The sequence below is a fragment of the Gigantopelta aegis genome, chromosome 4 (genome assembly GCF_016097555.1).
Source record: "Gigantopelta aegis isolate Gae_Host chromosome 4, Gae_host_genome, whole genome shotgun sequence".
Classification (NCBI taxonomy): domain Eukaryota; kingdom Metazoa; phylum Mollusca; class Gastropoda; order Neomphalida; family Peltospiridae; genus Gigantopelta; species Gigantopelta aegis.
In genome coordinates, this window is record NC_054702.1 from 118,343,287 (window position 1) to 118,361,017 (window position 17,731).

The 17,731-nt window shown below is 35.2% G+C and overlaps 1 protein-coding gene across 1 annotated transcript in view; it reads right to left on the reverse strand.

Moving 5' to 3' along the window:
- Positions 1 to 4,944: 4,944 nt before the first annotated feature.
- The window catches only part of LOC121370223 (dynein heavy chain 1, axonemal-like), a 175,400-nt gene continuing 162,613 nt past the window's right edge, over positions 4,945 to 17,731 (reverse strand). The window contains exons 79-80 of the mRNA XM_041495345.1: positions 9,529 to 9,623; positions 4,945 to 4,998 (exon numbers count right to left, since the gene is read on the reverse strand). Of these exons, the coding sequence (XP_041351279.1) occupies positions 4,945 to 4,998; positions 9,529 to 9,623 (149 nt within the window). The remainder of the gene's footprint in view (positions 4,999 to 9,528; positions 9,624 to 17,731) is intronic.

Consider the following 17,731-nt stretch of genomic DNA (forward strand, 5'->3'; position numbering starts at 1 on the left):
TTTAGTAATATTATACAAAAAATCCCTGGTTTAATGGTTCCTCATATCAAAATCACCTGGATAATGGTTGGAGTTGTGGTATTATCATATCAATATCACCCGGATAATGGTTGGAGTTGTGGGACTATCATATCAAAATCGGAAAAATATCCGCCCGGTCCCCCCTCCCCTAACCCTAACCCTTAACCCTTAACCCTTAACCCTACCATTAACCTTAACCTTAACCTTAACCTTAACCCCAACCCCTAACCCTAACTAAAAATAATAATGGAGGGAACCGGGCGGATATTATACCTCAAAATCACCCGGATAATGGTTGGACTTGTGGTACTATCATATCAAAATCACCCAGATAATGGTTGGAGTTGTGGTATTATCATATCAATATCACCCGGATAAGTGTTGGAGTTGTGGTCCTATCATATCAAAATCACCTGGATAATGGTTGGAGTTGTGGTCCTATCATATCAAAATCACCCGGATAATGGTTGGAGTTGTGGTCCTATCATATCAAAATCACCCGGATAATGGTTGGAGTTGTGGGACTATCATATCAAAATCACCCGGATAATGGTTGGAGTTGTGGTACTATCATATCAAAATCACCCGGATAATGGTTGGAGTTGTAGTACTATCATATCAAAATCACCTGGATAAGTGTTGGAGTTGTGGTCCTATCATATCAAAATCACCTGGATAATGGTTGGAGTTGTGGTCCTATCATATCAAAATCACCCGGATAATGGTTGGAGTTGTAGTCCTATCATATCAAAATCACCCGGATAATGTTGGAGTTGTGGGACTATCATATCAAAATCACCTGGATAATGGTTGGAGTTGTGGGACTATCATATCAAAATCACCTGGATAATGGTTGGGAGTTGTGGTACTATCATATCAAAATCACCCGGATAATGGTTGGAGTTGTGGGACTATCATATCAAAATAACCCGGATAATGGTTGGGAGTTGTAGTACTATCATATCAAAATCACCTGGATAATGGTTGGAGTTGTGGTATTATCATATCAATATCACCCGGATAAGTGTTGGAGTTGTGGTCCTATCATATCAAAATCACCTGGATAATGGTTGGAGTTGTGGTCCTATCATATCAAAATCACCCGGATAATGGTTGGAGTTGTAGTCCTATCATATCAAAATCACCCGGATAATGGTTGGAGTTGTGGTCCTATCATATCAAAATCACCCGGATAATGGTTGGAGTTGTGGGACTATCATATCAAAATCACCTGGATAATGGTTGGAAGTTGTGGTACTATCATATCAAAATCACCCGGATAATGGTTGGGAGTTGTAGTACTATCATATCAAAATCACCTGGATAATGGTTGGAGTTGTGGTATTATCATATCAATATCACCCGGATAAGTGTTGGAGTTGTGGTCCTATCATATCAAAATCACCTGGATAATGGATGGAGTTGTGATACTATCATATCAAAATCACCCGGATAATGGTTGGAGTTGTAGTCCTATCATATCAAAATCACCTGGATAATGGTTGGAGTTGTGGTCCTATCATATCAAAATCACCCGGATAATGTTGGAGTTGTGGGACTATCATATCAAAATCACCCGGATAATGGTTGGAGTTGTGGGACTATCATATCAAAATCACCTGGATAATGGTTGGGAGTTGTGGTACTATCATATCAAAATCACCCGGATAATGGTTGGAGTTGTGGGACTATCATATCAAAATCACCCGGATAATGGTTGGGAGTTGTAGTACTATCATATCAAAATCACCTGGATAATGGTTGGAGTTGTGGTATTATCATATCAATATCACCCGGATAAGTGTTGGAGTTGTGGTCCTATCATATCAAAATCACCTGGATAATGGTTGGAGTTGTGGTCCTATCATATCAAAATCACCCCAATAATGGTTGGAGTTGTAGTCCTATCATATCAAAATCACCCGGATAATGGTTGGAGTTGTGGTCCTATCATATCAAAATCACCCGGATAATGGTTGGAGTTGTGGGACTATCATATCAAAATCACCCGGATAATGGTTGGGAGTTGTAGTACTATCATATCAAAATCACCTGGATAATGGTTGGAGTTGTGGTATTATCATATCAATATCACCCGGATAAGTGTTGGAGTTGTGGTCCTATCATATCAAAATCACCTGGATAATGGTTGGAGTTGTGGTCCTATCATATCAAAATCACCCCAATAATGGTTGGAGTTGTAGTCCTATCATATCAAAATCACCCGGATAATGGTTGGAGTTGTGGTCCTATCATATCAAAATCACCCGGATAATGGTTGGAGTTGTGGGACTATCATATCAAAATCACCTGGATAATGGTTGGGAGTTGTGGTACTATCATATCAAAATCACCCGGATAATGGTTGGGAGTTGTAGTACTATCATATCAAAATCACCTGGATAATGGTTGGAGTTGTGGTATTATCATATCAATATCACCCGGATAATGGTTGGAGTTGTGGGACTATCATATCAAAATCGGAAAAATATCCGCCCGGTCCCCCCCTCCCCTAACCCTAACCCTTAACCCTTAACCCTTAACCCTACCATTAACCTTAACCTTAACCTTAACCTTAACCCCAACCCCTAACCCTAACTAAAAATAATAATGGAGGGAACCGGGCGGATATTATACCTCAAAATCACCCGGATAATGGTTGGACTTGTGGTACTATCATATCAAAATCACCCAGATAATGGTTGGAGTTGTGGTATTATCATATCAATATCACCCGGATAAGTGTTGGAGTTGTGGTCCTATCATATCAAAATCACCTGGATAATGGTTGGAGTTGTGGTCCTATCATATCAAAATCACCCGGATAATGGTTGGAGTTGTGCTACTATCATATCAAAATCACCCAGATAATGGTTGGGAGTTGTGGTACTATCATATCAAAATCACCCGGATAATGGTTGGGAGTTGTAGTACTATCATATCAAAATCACCTGGATAATGGTTGGAGTTGTGGTATTATCATATCAATATCACCCGGATAAGTGTTGGAGTTGTGGTCCTATCATATCAAAATCACCCGGAAAATGGTTGGAGTTGTGGGACTATCATATCAAAATCACCCGGAAAATGGTTGGAGTTGTGGTCCTATCATATCAAAATCACCTGGATAATGGTTGGAGTTGTGGTCCTATCATATTAAAATCACCCGGATAATGGTTGGAGTTGTCGTCCTATCATATCAATATTACCCGGATAAGTGTTGGAGTTGTGGTCCTATCATATCAAAATCACCTGGATAATGGTTGGAGTTGTGGTCCTATCATATCAAAATCACCCGGATAATGGTTGGAGTTGTAGTCCTATCATATCAAAATCACCCGGATAATGTTGGAGTTGTGGGACTATCATATCAAAATCACCCGGATAATGGTTGGAGTTGTGGGACTATCATATCAAAATCACCTGGATAATGGTTGGGAGTTGTGGTACTATCATATCAAAATCACCCGGATAATGGTTGGAGTTGTGGGACTATCATATCAAAATCACCCGGATAATGGTTGGGAGTTGTAGTACTATCATATCAAAATCACCTGGATAATGGTTGGAGTTGTGGTATTATCATATCAATATCACCCGGATAAGTGTTGGAGTTGTGGTCCTATCATATCAAAATCACCTGGATAATGGTTGGAGTTGTGGTCCTATCATATCAAAATCACCCGGATAATGGTTGGAGTTGTAGTCCTATCATATCAAAATCACCCGGATAATGGTTGGAGTTGTGGTCCTATCATATCAAAATCACCCGGATAATGGTTGGAGTTGTGGGACTATCATATCAAAATCACCTGGATAATGGTTGGGAGTTGTGGTACTATCATATCAAAATCACCCGGATAATGGTTGGGAGTTGTAGTACTATCATATCAAAATCACCTGGATAATGGTTGGAGTTGTGGTATTATCATATCAATATCACCCGGATAAGTGTTGGAGTTGTGGTCCTATCATATCAAAATCACCTGGATAATTGATGGAGTTGTGATACTATCATATCAAAATCACCCGGATAATGGTTGGAGTTGTAGTCCTATCATATCAAAATCACCCGGATAATGGTTGGAGTTGTGGGACTATCATATCAAAATCACCCGGATAATGGTTGGAGTTGTAGTCCTATCATATCAAAATCACCTGGATAATGGTTGGGAGTTGTGGTACTATCATATCAAAATCACCCGGATAATGGTTGGAGTTGTGGTCCTATCATATCAAAATCACCCGGATAATGGTTGGAGTTGTGGTACTATCATATCAAAATCACCTGGATAATGGTTGGGAGTTGTGGTACTATCATATCAAAATCACCCGGATAATGGTTGGAGTTGTGGTACTATCATATCAAAATCACCCGGATAATGGTTGGAGTTGTGGTACTATCATATCAAAATCATTATGGGATACATTATGAATTTTAAAAAAATGGGGGACTGAGATACGTATTGGTCAAGAGTTCTATGTTTTCAAAACATTAGGAAGGTTTAGATTGTTTAAACATTCTACAATGTATACTGATACACTTGTCAAGTTGCCATTTAGAAAAAACATGTAACAGTAGTTATGATGGATGGACAGTGCACTATAACTCTGTCTGTCTGTCTCTGTCTCTGTCTCTCTCTCTCTCTGAGTGTGTGTGTGTGTGTGTGTGTGTGTGTGTGTGTGTGTGTGTGTGTGAACCATTGTACTAGTACTAAAATAAAATGTAACCTGTCATTGATATTTTTTCTTTAACAGATTTTTGTTGTTTTATCTAGTAATTTGTTTGTGTGTGCATTATAAGTAATATTTGAGGGTGAAGTTGTCTTAGCATTATAAAATGTTACATGGGTTTTTCAAAATAAAAAATGCTAATATTGCATGAGCAAGTTGTTGAACACCATGTTCCACTGAAGGCATGTTCTAGGACAAGTCGGACACGATCATACAGCGGGTGGTTCCAGCCACAGAGAACAGCTAAAACATAAGACACAATGACCAAACTGCCTGATTCACTAATGGACTGTTCCACATACACAGTAACATGTCTGTTAGTGGCCACTCACCCAGGCAGCACACCCACTACAGCCAGGCAGGGTACCCCTGGGATAGGAATAATCATTAGCAGTAACAATTAACTCATCAAATATTTAACATACAGCACTAAACTGCTACAGTGTTTCACAATGTAGAACACAGGAATATAGTTCCTACAGAATTGGTAATATGAGGTCACATTTATAAAACAATAACACCTAAACACCCAGAAACACCATCACTCTTTAAATAAAATGTTAACACTGTATAATAGCCTACAGTTTTAAATATAAGAAAATCAGAAATGATATAACACACTTGTATTAATACAAGGTTTACTTTTTCAACAGACAAAATAGTCACCTGCTTATTAAAAAATAAATTACAAAGTGTACAAACTTTAGTAACTGATTACTTTATTTTCCTTAAATTACTGATTATGTGTTTAATATTGTTTATAGAACATCATACACATTCAAGAAATTGTTTAAAAGAAAACAATATTTAGTCTGAGCTAGGCATGATCATTATGGAAATTGTCTGAAATAAAACGTAACTCAGATTGAGGGGTGTAATAATGTTATAACAATGTACCGTGATCACCTCTCAACAGATGCCAAAGGGGAATGTTTACAGGCCATTAATCAACAATAGTTAATAGATATGCATACCGACGGCCTGGGGTGGGTACAAGGAAAGAAAGAAACTCCACTGGCCCGAGGCCGAGATTTATGGAAGAACTGATGTTAGTAACGTACAGTAGTATCATAGACAGCTTCAACACTAACAGTCAATATTCACAAATAGTACAGTAGTATCATTGACAGCTTCAACACTAACAGTCAATATCACAAATAGTACGGTAGTATCATTGACAGCTTCAACACTAACAGTCAATATTCACAAATAGTACGGTAGTATCATTGACAGCTTCAACACTAACAGTCAATATCACGAATAGTACGGTAGTATCATTGACAGCTTCAACACTAACAGTCAATATCACGAATAGTACGGTAGTATCATTGACAGCTTCAACACTAACAGTCAATATCACGAATAGTACGGTAGTATCATTGACAGCTTCAACACTAACAGTCAATATCACGAATAGTACGGTAGTATCATTGACAGCTTCAACACTAACAGTCAATATCACGAATAGTACGGTAGTATCATTGACAGCTTCAACACTAACAGTCAATATCACGAATAGTACGGTAGTATCATTGACAGCTTCAACACTAACAGTCAATATCACAAATAGTACGGTAGTATCACAGACAGCTTCAACACTAACAGTCAATATCACAAATAGTACGGTAGTATCACAGACAGCTTCAACACTAACAGTCAATATCACAAATAGTACGGTAGTATCACAGACAGCTTCAACACTAACAGTCAATATTCACAAATAGTACGGTAGTATCACTGACAGCTTCAATGCTAACAGTCAATATCACGAATAGTACAGTAGTATCATTGAATGCTAACAGTCAATATTCACGAATAGTACAGTAGTATCATTGACAGCTTCAACACTAACAGTCAATATTCACGAATAGTACGGTAGTATCATTGACAGCTTCAACACTAACAGTCAATATTCACGAATAGTACGGTAGTATCATTGACAGCTTCAACACTAACAGTCAATATTCACAAATAGTACAGTAGTATCACAGACAGCTTCAATACTAACAGTCAATATCACAGACAGCTTCAACACTAACAGTCAATATCACAAATAGTATGGTAGTATCACAGACAGCTTCAACACTAACAGTCAATATCACAAATAGTACGGTAGTATCACAGACAGCTTCAACACTAACAGTCAATATCACAAATAGTACGGTAGTATCACAGACAGCTTCAACACTAACAGTCAATATTCACAAATAGTACGGTAGTATCACTGACAGCTTCAATGCTAACAGTCAATATCACGAATAGTACAGTAGTATGATTGACAGCTTCAACACTAACAGTCATTATCACGAATAGTACAGTAGTATCATTGACAGCTTCAATACTAACAGTCAATATTCACAAATGGTACAGTAGTATCATAGACAGCTTCAATACTAACAGTCAATATTCACAAATGGTAGGGTAATATCATAGACAGCTTTAAGTTAATGAAAGAAAATCACCAAGAGTAAACTACCATCAGTCAAACTAATTATCTTGTCTATAGGAAACTTGAAATTTTTAATTTTTAGAATTATTAATGACACCCCAGCACATTGTTTAATAGAAATCCAGTAGGCGTTCATAATTGTAAGACTAGGGAAACCCAACACATTGTTTAATCAAAAGCTAGGCGTTTGTCATTGCAAGACTGGAAACCCAACACATCGTTTAATCAAAAACTAGAAAGTGTTTGTAACTGTAAGGCTTTCTCTCCTCTGTCTGCTGTCATAAGATATCCCATTATCACCTCATATGATTATGCCTTTTAGCCAGCAGCAGCAAAGTCTGTTACATGTACTTAATCCCACTGTACTGAATGAACGTGTGTCAGTCAAATAGGAAAACTCTCCGCTTAATAAATCTAAATAAAGTACACTGGACTGTATGAACTAATGGCCATCTTAGCTCAGAACAGGGGAGATAATAAAACAGGTGGCGCGTCACCCGTCAGGGTCCAACAAACTCGGACAATATCTGTATTTTTTCATTGCTTTGTTATACCACGATCATAACGGACCAAAACCTTATCGGCTCTGTACATGACGTTCCTATACAGCACGGTTCTGCAAAGGACAGTCTATAGTATACGCTGCAGTGAACGATTACCAGTCGTTACCAGTTGACGTTTGTCTACACGTGTACTGAGATGGGGGGGGGGGAAAGAGGTCAGTAAAATCAGTAATAATAAAATAAATATATGTATAGTGTGGATAATAGTATTAAAAAATATATATAGTGATGACGGCTCTGTACAGGACGTTCCTACACAGGGCGGTCTAGTATTTTATATACTTAGATATGGTGGAAAACACATTAACAGTAAAGGAAATAAATATATATTTTGTATCGTTCCTACACAGGGCGGTCTAGTATTTTATATACTTAGATATAGTGGAAAACACATTAACAGTAAAGGGAATAAATATATATTTTGTATACAAAGAAAATATATGTATATTTTGGATAATACTCGAAAAAAAAAAAAAATAATATATATTTAACGTGTGCGTATTAAAAATATAGTGATGACGGCTCTGTACAGGACATTCCTACACAGCACGGTTCTGCACAGGACGTTCTATAGTATACACTGCAGTGAATGGTTACCAGTTGTTACCAGTTGACGTTTGTCTACATGTGTACTGAGATATGAGGGTGGAAGTCTATTATAAGAAAATATATGTATATTGTGGATAATAATCAATAAAATATGTATGTGCATATGTATCGTCAACATCCCTAACTACGTTATGCTTCAAATTCCGTACACTTTGTTTTCTCGTGCACGGCTCGCGCAATCAACATCCGATTTGTTGTCATCGGCATGTCGTTCATTTATGAGGTTTTTCTTCACAGTTCAGGAACATTTTTATAAACAATAAAAGTTGAGAAAAGTAAGTATCTAAATACAAAACTTTACAAACCCCTAAAACCATTAATTTTACTAAGTCGTTTTTGTTTATTCCTTAAAATAACCGATATCGGATCCACATGACTCGTAGAAATTGACTTAAAATGGAGAAAGACGAATTAACTTTCAGTGCGTGTCACATGACCTCACACATGCCAGATCAACAAGGCCAAAGAATTAAATTTTTATGATTTTTAGGACCCCTGTTGTTACAATTTGTTTTCAATTATTATATTCGATCTGCAAAAGGTATGCTACATTTTTGTGCCTCTATTGTAGTGAATAGTATTCATAATACATTCATAACAGTTGTAAATAATTTTGAGTATATAAATTTTGTTAATTTAGAATCAATTCATTAAAAAAATTATATTTTACAAACTATGCGCAGGTATGGACGTAATGCCTATCAGTATTGACATCAAGTATGAGCGATGTGTGTTGATAAAACGTGGACCGGACCAGAAGGCTTGACAAATTGAATTTTTCTTTTAAAAAAATTTGAATAAATTAAGTGTTCGGCAACTGTGCATAATTAAGAAACATATATTTTTTCATGTAGTTGTCTTAAAAATGGAAAATGATGAACTGCACATGCGCATTACGATACTTTTTGCAAACGCATGCACCTGAATGCAGTTAGAAACGTCGCACTTTTTCCTGTTTACTGTAGGGTGTTTCACTTTTGTTTACTAGAATGGATTTGTTTTACATCCAAATTGTTGATTTTTTACGTTAAATGATTAAAATCTATTTTGTTTCACGTATCGTAGCTGAAAAATGTAGAATAATATTTCCGTAAATAAATGCAACAAAACACATTCTGATATTTAAAATATTACTTTACTGTTAAAACAAACTGATACGTATTTCAAGTCACTCAGTTGGTCGCTTATAACCTGAAGCCAGTCAGAGACAAACCAGATTTCTGGGACCCTGTCGATCGTCGCACCATCTGGAATAGAGTTATCTCCACCTGTTTCAGCTAAGACACTCAATGTGTTACTTAAATAGATCTTAACCCTTATCCTGCCACATTCTTTTTGCTAAATTTAAAGAATTTTCACCTGTTCTACATTTCTAGTAATTTTATTAAAATCCATGGGCATTTTAACATGAAATTACACCCATATATAGCATAATGATCCACCTACGTAATGATAGCATTTTGTAGATGGTTATTTTATTTATGTTACCATGGCAACAGCTGCAAATTTCAATATACAATTTTTTCATTAATAATTAAGAAAACATGAATAAAACACTACTATTTTTTTTTTTTTAAGTGTATGCTGTGATTTATTAAGCATAGTGATTGATTTAAAGAAAAAATTTAAGCAGACAGCCATTTGTTTCAAAATAATAGGGTGCAATGCACATATACTGTCATCAACGCTTTTTTGTAAATTATGAAGATAATGTCCAACATTAACTATTATACATTTTTAGTAATATTATTAAAATCAGTTGACATTTCAGCATGAAATTACACACATATATACTAAGAATATCCATCTACGTAACGCTAACATTTTATAGTCAGTTATATTATTTATTTTACCATGGCAACAGCTGCAAATTTCAATATACCATATTTTCATTAATAATTATGAAAACTTTAATTAAAAACTAATATTTTTCTTTTAATTTAAGTCTATGCTGTGATTTATTAACCATACTGCTTGATGTAAAGAAAAAATTAAGTTAACAACCGCGGTTTGTCTGAAAAATAGGGTCAGATGCGCATTCGGCTATCATCGCATTTTTGTAAATTATGAACATAATTTCCAGCATTAACTATTATACATTTCTGGTAATATTATTAAAATCAGGTGACATTCCAGCATGAAATTACACACATATATACTAAGAATATCCACCTACATAAGGCTAACATTTTATAGTCAGTTATATTATTTATGTTACCATGGCAACACCTGCAAATTTCAATATACCATATTTTCATTAATAATTATGAAAACTTTAATTAAAAACTAATATTTTGCTTTTAATTTAAGTCTATGATGTGATCTATTAACCATACTACTCGATTTAGAAAAAGAATTAAGTAGACAGCCAATTTTATTTTTGAATAATAGGGTCAAATGCACATACTACCATCAACACATTTTTGTAACTTGTGGACATTGTGTCCAACATTACCTAGAGACTAAAAATATGTATACTATCTCTATTACTTTATATATTTTTGTCAAATGACACAAGATTTTAAAAAAGGTATATGCCCTTTCACTTCCTGTCATTTTCAAATGAACATAATTAATTCTGTTACCATGGTAACCAATGCAAAAAGAGGAACCGTTTCCCATATGAAATGTTTTAAATGAATTTATTTGAATACAAATCACTGTATAATGATGTAATAATAAGCTCCCAGCTGTTTACAAGAGATGGGTGAAAATTGTGAATTCTGTTACCACGGTAACCAATGCAAAACAGAATTTTTTTTCTAAAAAAATATCATTTTCAAGGACTGAGAAAAAACAACAATGTATAGTGACATACTTGTACTATGCCTGTAGAAAAGATATATGAAGCTTATTAATTCTGTTACCATGGTAACCAGTTCAAAACTATATGTTGCCATGGTACCCAGATCGAAACTGTTACCATGGTAACCAATGCAAACTATTGATTACCATGGTAAGGTATGTAAAACTGGAAACTATTTGCTGTGTGCATGCAACTTTTGGGTCATAGGTCAAAAGTAAAGGACACCAGTAATCAATAATTTGAGAGTACTTGAAAACTCCAGATCATAACTGCCGCAACTAGGTGGTTATGGGGTTTGGAATCTTTTTAAATTGGACACTGTATTTCATGTACACACTTTAAGCAGCAGCTATCTTACTATAATCATTCTAAAAATTATTAAAACGTATCCATTAATTCCCAAGATTTTAGGATACATAATTTTACCCTTCATACCCTCTGGCAGAAACCCTGGACACTGATATTAGAATAATAGAAATAGTAAAAAGGATTTTATGCATTTCCGTAATTTATTGTGACACAAGATACTTGCCATAGTGCTTCACACGGTCACAATTGTAAAAAAAAAGAAAAATGTCCATTCATCTAAAAAATGTTTTAAACCCAAAGAAACAAACATCAACATGTGAGCCCTAATTAAAATTCAATATGTACCGTATACATAATGTGTATCCAGTGTTGAACACTTATTGCATGATACAAAATAGATCTAAACGGTCACCTGAGTAAATTGCTGACCACAACTACCAAACACATGGAGTGCGGAGCACCCATTTTCCTAGGGGGATTAAAATGACCAAATTCATGGTTTTGGGTTTTCCATGGGTGAGAGCAACTATGAAATAAATCTGGTTGGAAATGGTCTAGTATTTCTGAAAACATAATAGTTTAAATGCATTTGTCTATATGATAGATGGTTTAATGAATTTGTCTCCTACCTGGGGGGGGGGCGCGCAGGGGACACGACATTAACGAAATTCGCAAAATTGATATTTGTATGGTATTCCTGGACACGATAATTGGCTTAATTTCCCCTATTTGTGCCCCACCTTTAGGAGAGGGGTAGAATGACCAAATTCACAAGGAAATGGGTCACGAATATGCAATTTCTATATAACTATTGTGATCTCCATCCCCACCTAGGGGACATTCACAAGTTATATACACTGGTCATCTATTTGCCTTTAGATATTATTTGAATACTATCCAGGTATAGCATTTCGGGCAAATGAGCTGGCCTAAAACCTTTTAACCATGTATTTCCATCATTTTACTCTGACACAATATTAGTTGTAATCCATGTAAAAATATGTAGTGATTCATTTGCAACCCCATGAAATGTTGGGGGTTTTCTCTCTAAGACTACTAGTATGTCAAAATTACCAAATGTTTGACATCCAATAGCCGATGATTAATAAGTGTGCTCTAGTGGTGTCATTAAATAAAAAATAAAACACACACACACACACCATTGCCTCTACCCGTTAGCTGAGACCCTGCTGTTTGGCAGTAAAGCTAATATGAATAATAATTGTTGTTATCTAGATTCAGGGATTTTCGTTCAACTCTGGCAGAAATGTGCCTGCATGCCCAACAAAAATGAGAGCCCGTACGCTTAGGCCTATGCCGCTTCATATTTTTTATATGTGCCAAACGAAGCACTACACAATTTTACATGGATTTAATTACAACTAGTATTGTGGGAGAAATGTTGGAACTACTAGTACATGATGAAAAGGTTTCAGGCCAGCTCAATTTGCCCGAATGTCTCTGTCGTATTAGCCCAAATTTTAGATTTTGGTACTAATAAATTTATCAAAATACAATAGATCCAACAGTGCAACACAACTACAGTTTACCTCATGATGATTAATTTATCTTTATAACATTTCCAGATATGTGTGCAGGGAATGGGTCGACCCCCCCCCCCCCCCCCCCTCCCCCTTTCCGGTCCCTGATCGAGCAGATTAAAAAAAAAAAAAATCAATACATATTCCGGCGGAGCATTACAGAAATCCCCTATAAACTTCGCTCTCCAGACACCCCTACCTAAAATCCCAGCACACATGCCTGATTTTTAAAAGATTGTCATCCACCATACATTATTACAAAACATTCACTGCTTATATACGCTTATTCATAAAAAGCCATGCACGGCACACACACCCCCCCCACACACACACACACACCAAATACTTGGATCCGCGACTGGTACAGTAATAAAAACAAAAAACCGGTGGCGCCACATAATTATGTGTGACACGCAACGAGAATGTTTTGTGATTGGTTATTGAAAATAATGTAGGTCACGGTATTCTGCAGACTACTTCAGCAGATATTCGTAACCTATCGTTTGTAATTCATTTTTTTAAAATGAGAACAAATATATATCCACTCAGTAGTGATTAATACTAATGTGAATGTTGAAAAGGAAAAACTGGCAGAAAAACAACACACAACAAAACAAGGACGAACACCGAGCACATGTGCGTATTCGATCATAATATCATATAGTCGACGTCACTGTTCAAGTAAACATAGTTAGTTAGAATATCGTCTGCTGTAGTATAAGTAACCACGTTGTAATTATTAATGAAAACTGTTAGCCGCACATGCAAGCAATGTGTACTACTGCTGTCAAATTGTATGGCGGGAAATGTGCTGTCACATGACCTGTTGTTTATAAATAGAAACAGGGAAATGGCGCTTTTCGACGACTGTTTATGCCGTCGGATTACAATTAGTTGATTGTGTTTGTACCTTTTTTAGGCATTAAAAGTGATACTTTTTCTAATTTAATGCAACTGTCATAATGTAGTTCATATATAATAGTATATTATGACAACTTTGTAGAGATAAAAGAAACCGCTACCAAAAAAACAAGAAACAATAACAAACATTAGCACGCGCCATTTGACGGGTCATTTTTGTTTTTAAAAAAACACAAGATGTACAACAGCAATTTAGCAAATATTTGGATATGTCATTCTAAGACTATTTATTGACATTTTCTTACTTTGTTTTTGACAAAAATGTCAACAATTAATTTAGAAAACGATTTTTAAATGAAAACAATGCAAAGTGACGTCATTGTGATGACGCTTGACGTGTATACACGTCAACGGCAGGATAAGGGTTAATAAAGTACACTGTACTGTATGAACTAACTGTCAGTTAAATAGATCTTAATAAAGTACACTGTACTGTATGAACTGTGTCAGTTAAATAGATCTTAATAAAGTACACTGTACTGTATGAAATAATTGTCAGTTAAATAGATCTTAATAAAGTACACTGTACTGTATGAACTAACTGTCAGTTAAATAGATCTTAATAAAGTACACTGTACTGTATGAACTGTCGGTTAAATAGATCTTAATAAAGTACACTGTACTGTATGAACTAATTGCGTCAGTTAAACAGATCTTAATAAAGTACACTTTACTGTATGAATGTGTGTCAGTTAAACCACAGACCACTTTCAGTTAAATAGATCTTAATAAACTACACTGTACTATTAACTAATTGAGTCAGTAAAACCACAGACCACTTTCACTTAAATAGATCTTAATAAAGTACACTGTACTATTAACTAATTGTGTCAGTAAAACCACAGACCACTTTCACTTAAATAGATCTTAATAAAGTACACTGTACTATATTAACATGTGTCAGTTAAACCAGACCACGTTCAGTTAAATAGATCTTAATAAAGTACACTGTACTATTAACTAATTGTGTCAGTAAAACCACAGACCACTTTCACTTAAATAGATCTTAATAAAGTACACTGTACTATTAACTAATTGTGTCAGTAAAACCACAGACCACTTTCACTTAAATAGATCTTAATAAAGTACACTGTACTATTAACTAATTGTGTCAGTAAAACCACAGACCACTTTCACTTAAATAGATCCTAACACAGACTTGCTGAGGACACAGATTGATGTGTGTGTGTTACAGGTAGATTGATGAAGGTCACGCCTTGTATCAAAGCAGTGAATTATTATCTCATCACTGCAGGGATCCCGGGCAGATAAGCAATATCATTAAGTGCTGCATGTCTGGCAGGCATTTCACTTCATTTGAAAGGCTAATGTTCATCGGAGATAAGCAAAGCCACTATAAAGCTATAACTGTCCGTGTGGTACACATGGGTGATGCAATAGCTACTGTTAAATATGCCATCTATTGTAATCTAGAATGCATGCTATTAAATTGGAGCCTGTTGCAGATGAGGTTATATAAAACAGTTAACCAGTCGTATGTGACATACTAGAAATTTTCTTATCATTTGGAAAGAATCTGCATGAATAACAGCGTATATAATACTAACAACACAATTACAGGTTAAAACCAAAAACTTATCCCCATTTTCACTGACAATGTGTAACTGATACAAAACTGCATTTTGAAGGGTGGTGGGTGTGTGTGTATGTGTTGGGGGGGGGGGTGAAAAATAAGTTTAAGTAAGTTACCTGCTCAACTGAGAGCAGGGGTTCTAGAATTATTTTTTTTTTAATTTGCCATGGTGAAAAATTAACTTTCCCAATTTTAACTGTTGATAAAACAAGAAACCAGTAAATTAAAACAATTAACTTTTTAATGTATATTTTGCATACTGAGATCATGTTTAATCAATTTGCACTTGTAATACATAGGCTCATTAGGCATACTTTATGGTTTGTTTAGAAAAAGTTGAAATAAAGTTACTTATTAAAATTTGAAAATAATTGTTTCCACTAAAACCAACTAAGTTATAAAAAATATTCCATGTTACGTATTACAACAATTAACAGTATTAAAAACAAATAATTAAATTTTCTTTGCGTCTATACACTTTACAGCAATCTGATTGGTCCAGAGGTGCTTTTTTTTCCCATTCATATCTCGATGAATCCCAAAAAATTAAGCCACGCCTACTACCCCCCCCCCCCCACCCCCCGACTCGCACTACTTTAGTGCAACAAGCCAGATTATTCTGGCAATCATATTTAGATATTTTGAAGAAAACACATGTGAAAGCTACAAAAAATGTATACTATAAATTAATGGAAAATGCTATAGCAGAGTAGACATATGGATCTATATGCATTGATTAAAAAAAAAAACACAACAAAAAAAAACCTCTTCGCTAATCATGACATGAGACTCTGTCGTTGGCCAAAGAAATCATGTAGGAAACTTCACGTCTGTAACTTACTTGTAAGCGATGTTCTACAGCTGTTGGCGAAAATTAAACGGTTCCACTGACAGCAGAAATGTTAGAGACGTTCCCTTCATTCACTTTCATAAAATATAAACTAAACACGAATAGGACAATTCCTTCCAATATAACTAAACGATCCGTAAAATTGCACAGCAGCTAGAGGAAATGACGTCATTTACAAAAAATCACCTGATTCAAATAATAGTGAATGAACGTTCGCATTCTTACGCGATATAAGTATCAATGAAGTTTACACAAACAATACTACAGGCATATTTAAAGCTAAACAAAATGAATTCAGTTATGTATTGTTAAAGTATGCATATAAATGTAATTATAAGATTTGACCACAATTATTTTTTGGTTCATGCAAGTATGAACAGAAAAAACGATGTGCACACTTTTGTATGACCCACTACGCGGGATCATACAGTGTGCAAATAGTTTTTTCTGTTCATACTTGCATGAACCAAAAAATAATTGCGGTCAATTCTTAAATGAATATTTTATCACTTATTTATAAGTATATATTTATGTACTCATGAATGGAAACTCCTCCTCCCCCCAAATAAAATAGAAAAGAAACAAGAACCTTTATTAGCATGTATTACAGTTAAAGGCTTACCCCCTCCCCACCCCCTGCAACACACAACACACACAAAATTAGTATTTTTTCAATGTAGGTACTTAAATTTATTCATTTCATGATATTGTGTACTTAATTTTTTGTGTGTGCAATTTATGTGATATTTTATAAATTAAATTAATAATTTACACATTGAAAGTTTTGCAACATAAATGGTGACATGCAACCTTTAAACTAATAAAAGACTGGTTACTATTTTGCATTTTATATTTGCACTGTACTACTATTAATATTAGAGCAACAATTCTTTGGGTTCCAGCGTAAAAAAAAGAAAATGGCGGCAAACTATAACGTTTAGTTTTTTCAGTGTTTACACTAACTATAACTTGAATAAAGTTACATTGGTAGGTATTCTGATGTCATGGATGGGTCAAAGATTATTGGTGGCCAACTATTTGCTAGCAATATATTGCATGTGACAGCAAATCGAAAGAAGTGACTTTTAGATGTTTCTTTTGTTTTCGTATGACGCTAGCATTGTAGATTTTAATTTTTTGTTTTCGATCACCTGCCATCGGGAGTTTGAAAGTCAGTTACCTGCTCGAGTGAGTCTTGTAAACAGGATATTCGTATATCCCTGTCTCTATAGACTTGTATTTTAAAGGGGTAGGGAGACGAGTTTAAAAGTCAGTTACCTGCTCGTGCGAGTGTCTTGTAGACAGTATATGTACTGTAGATCCATTATGTATTG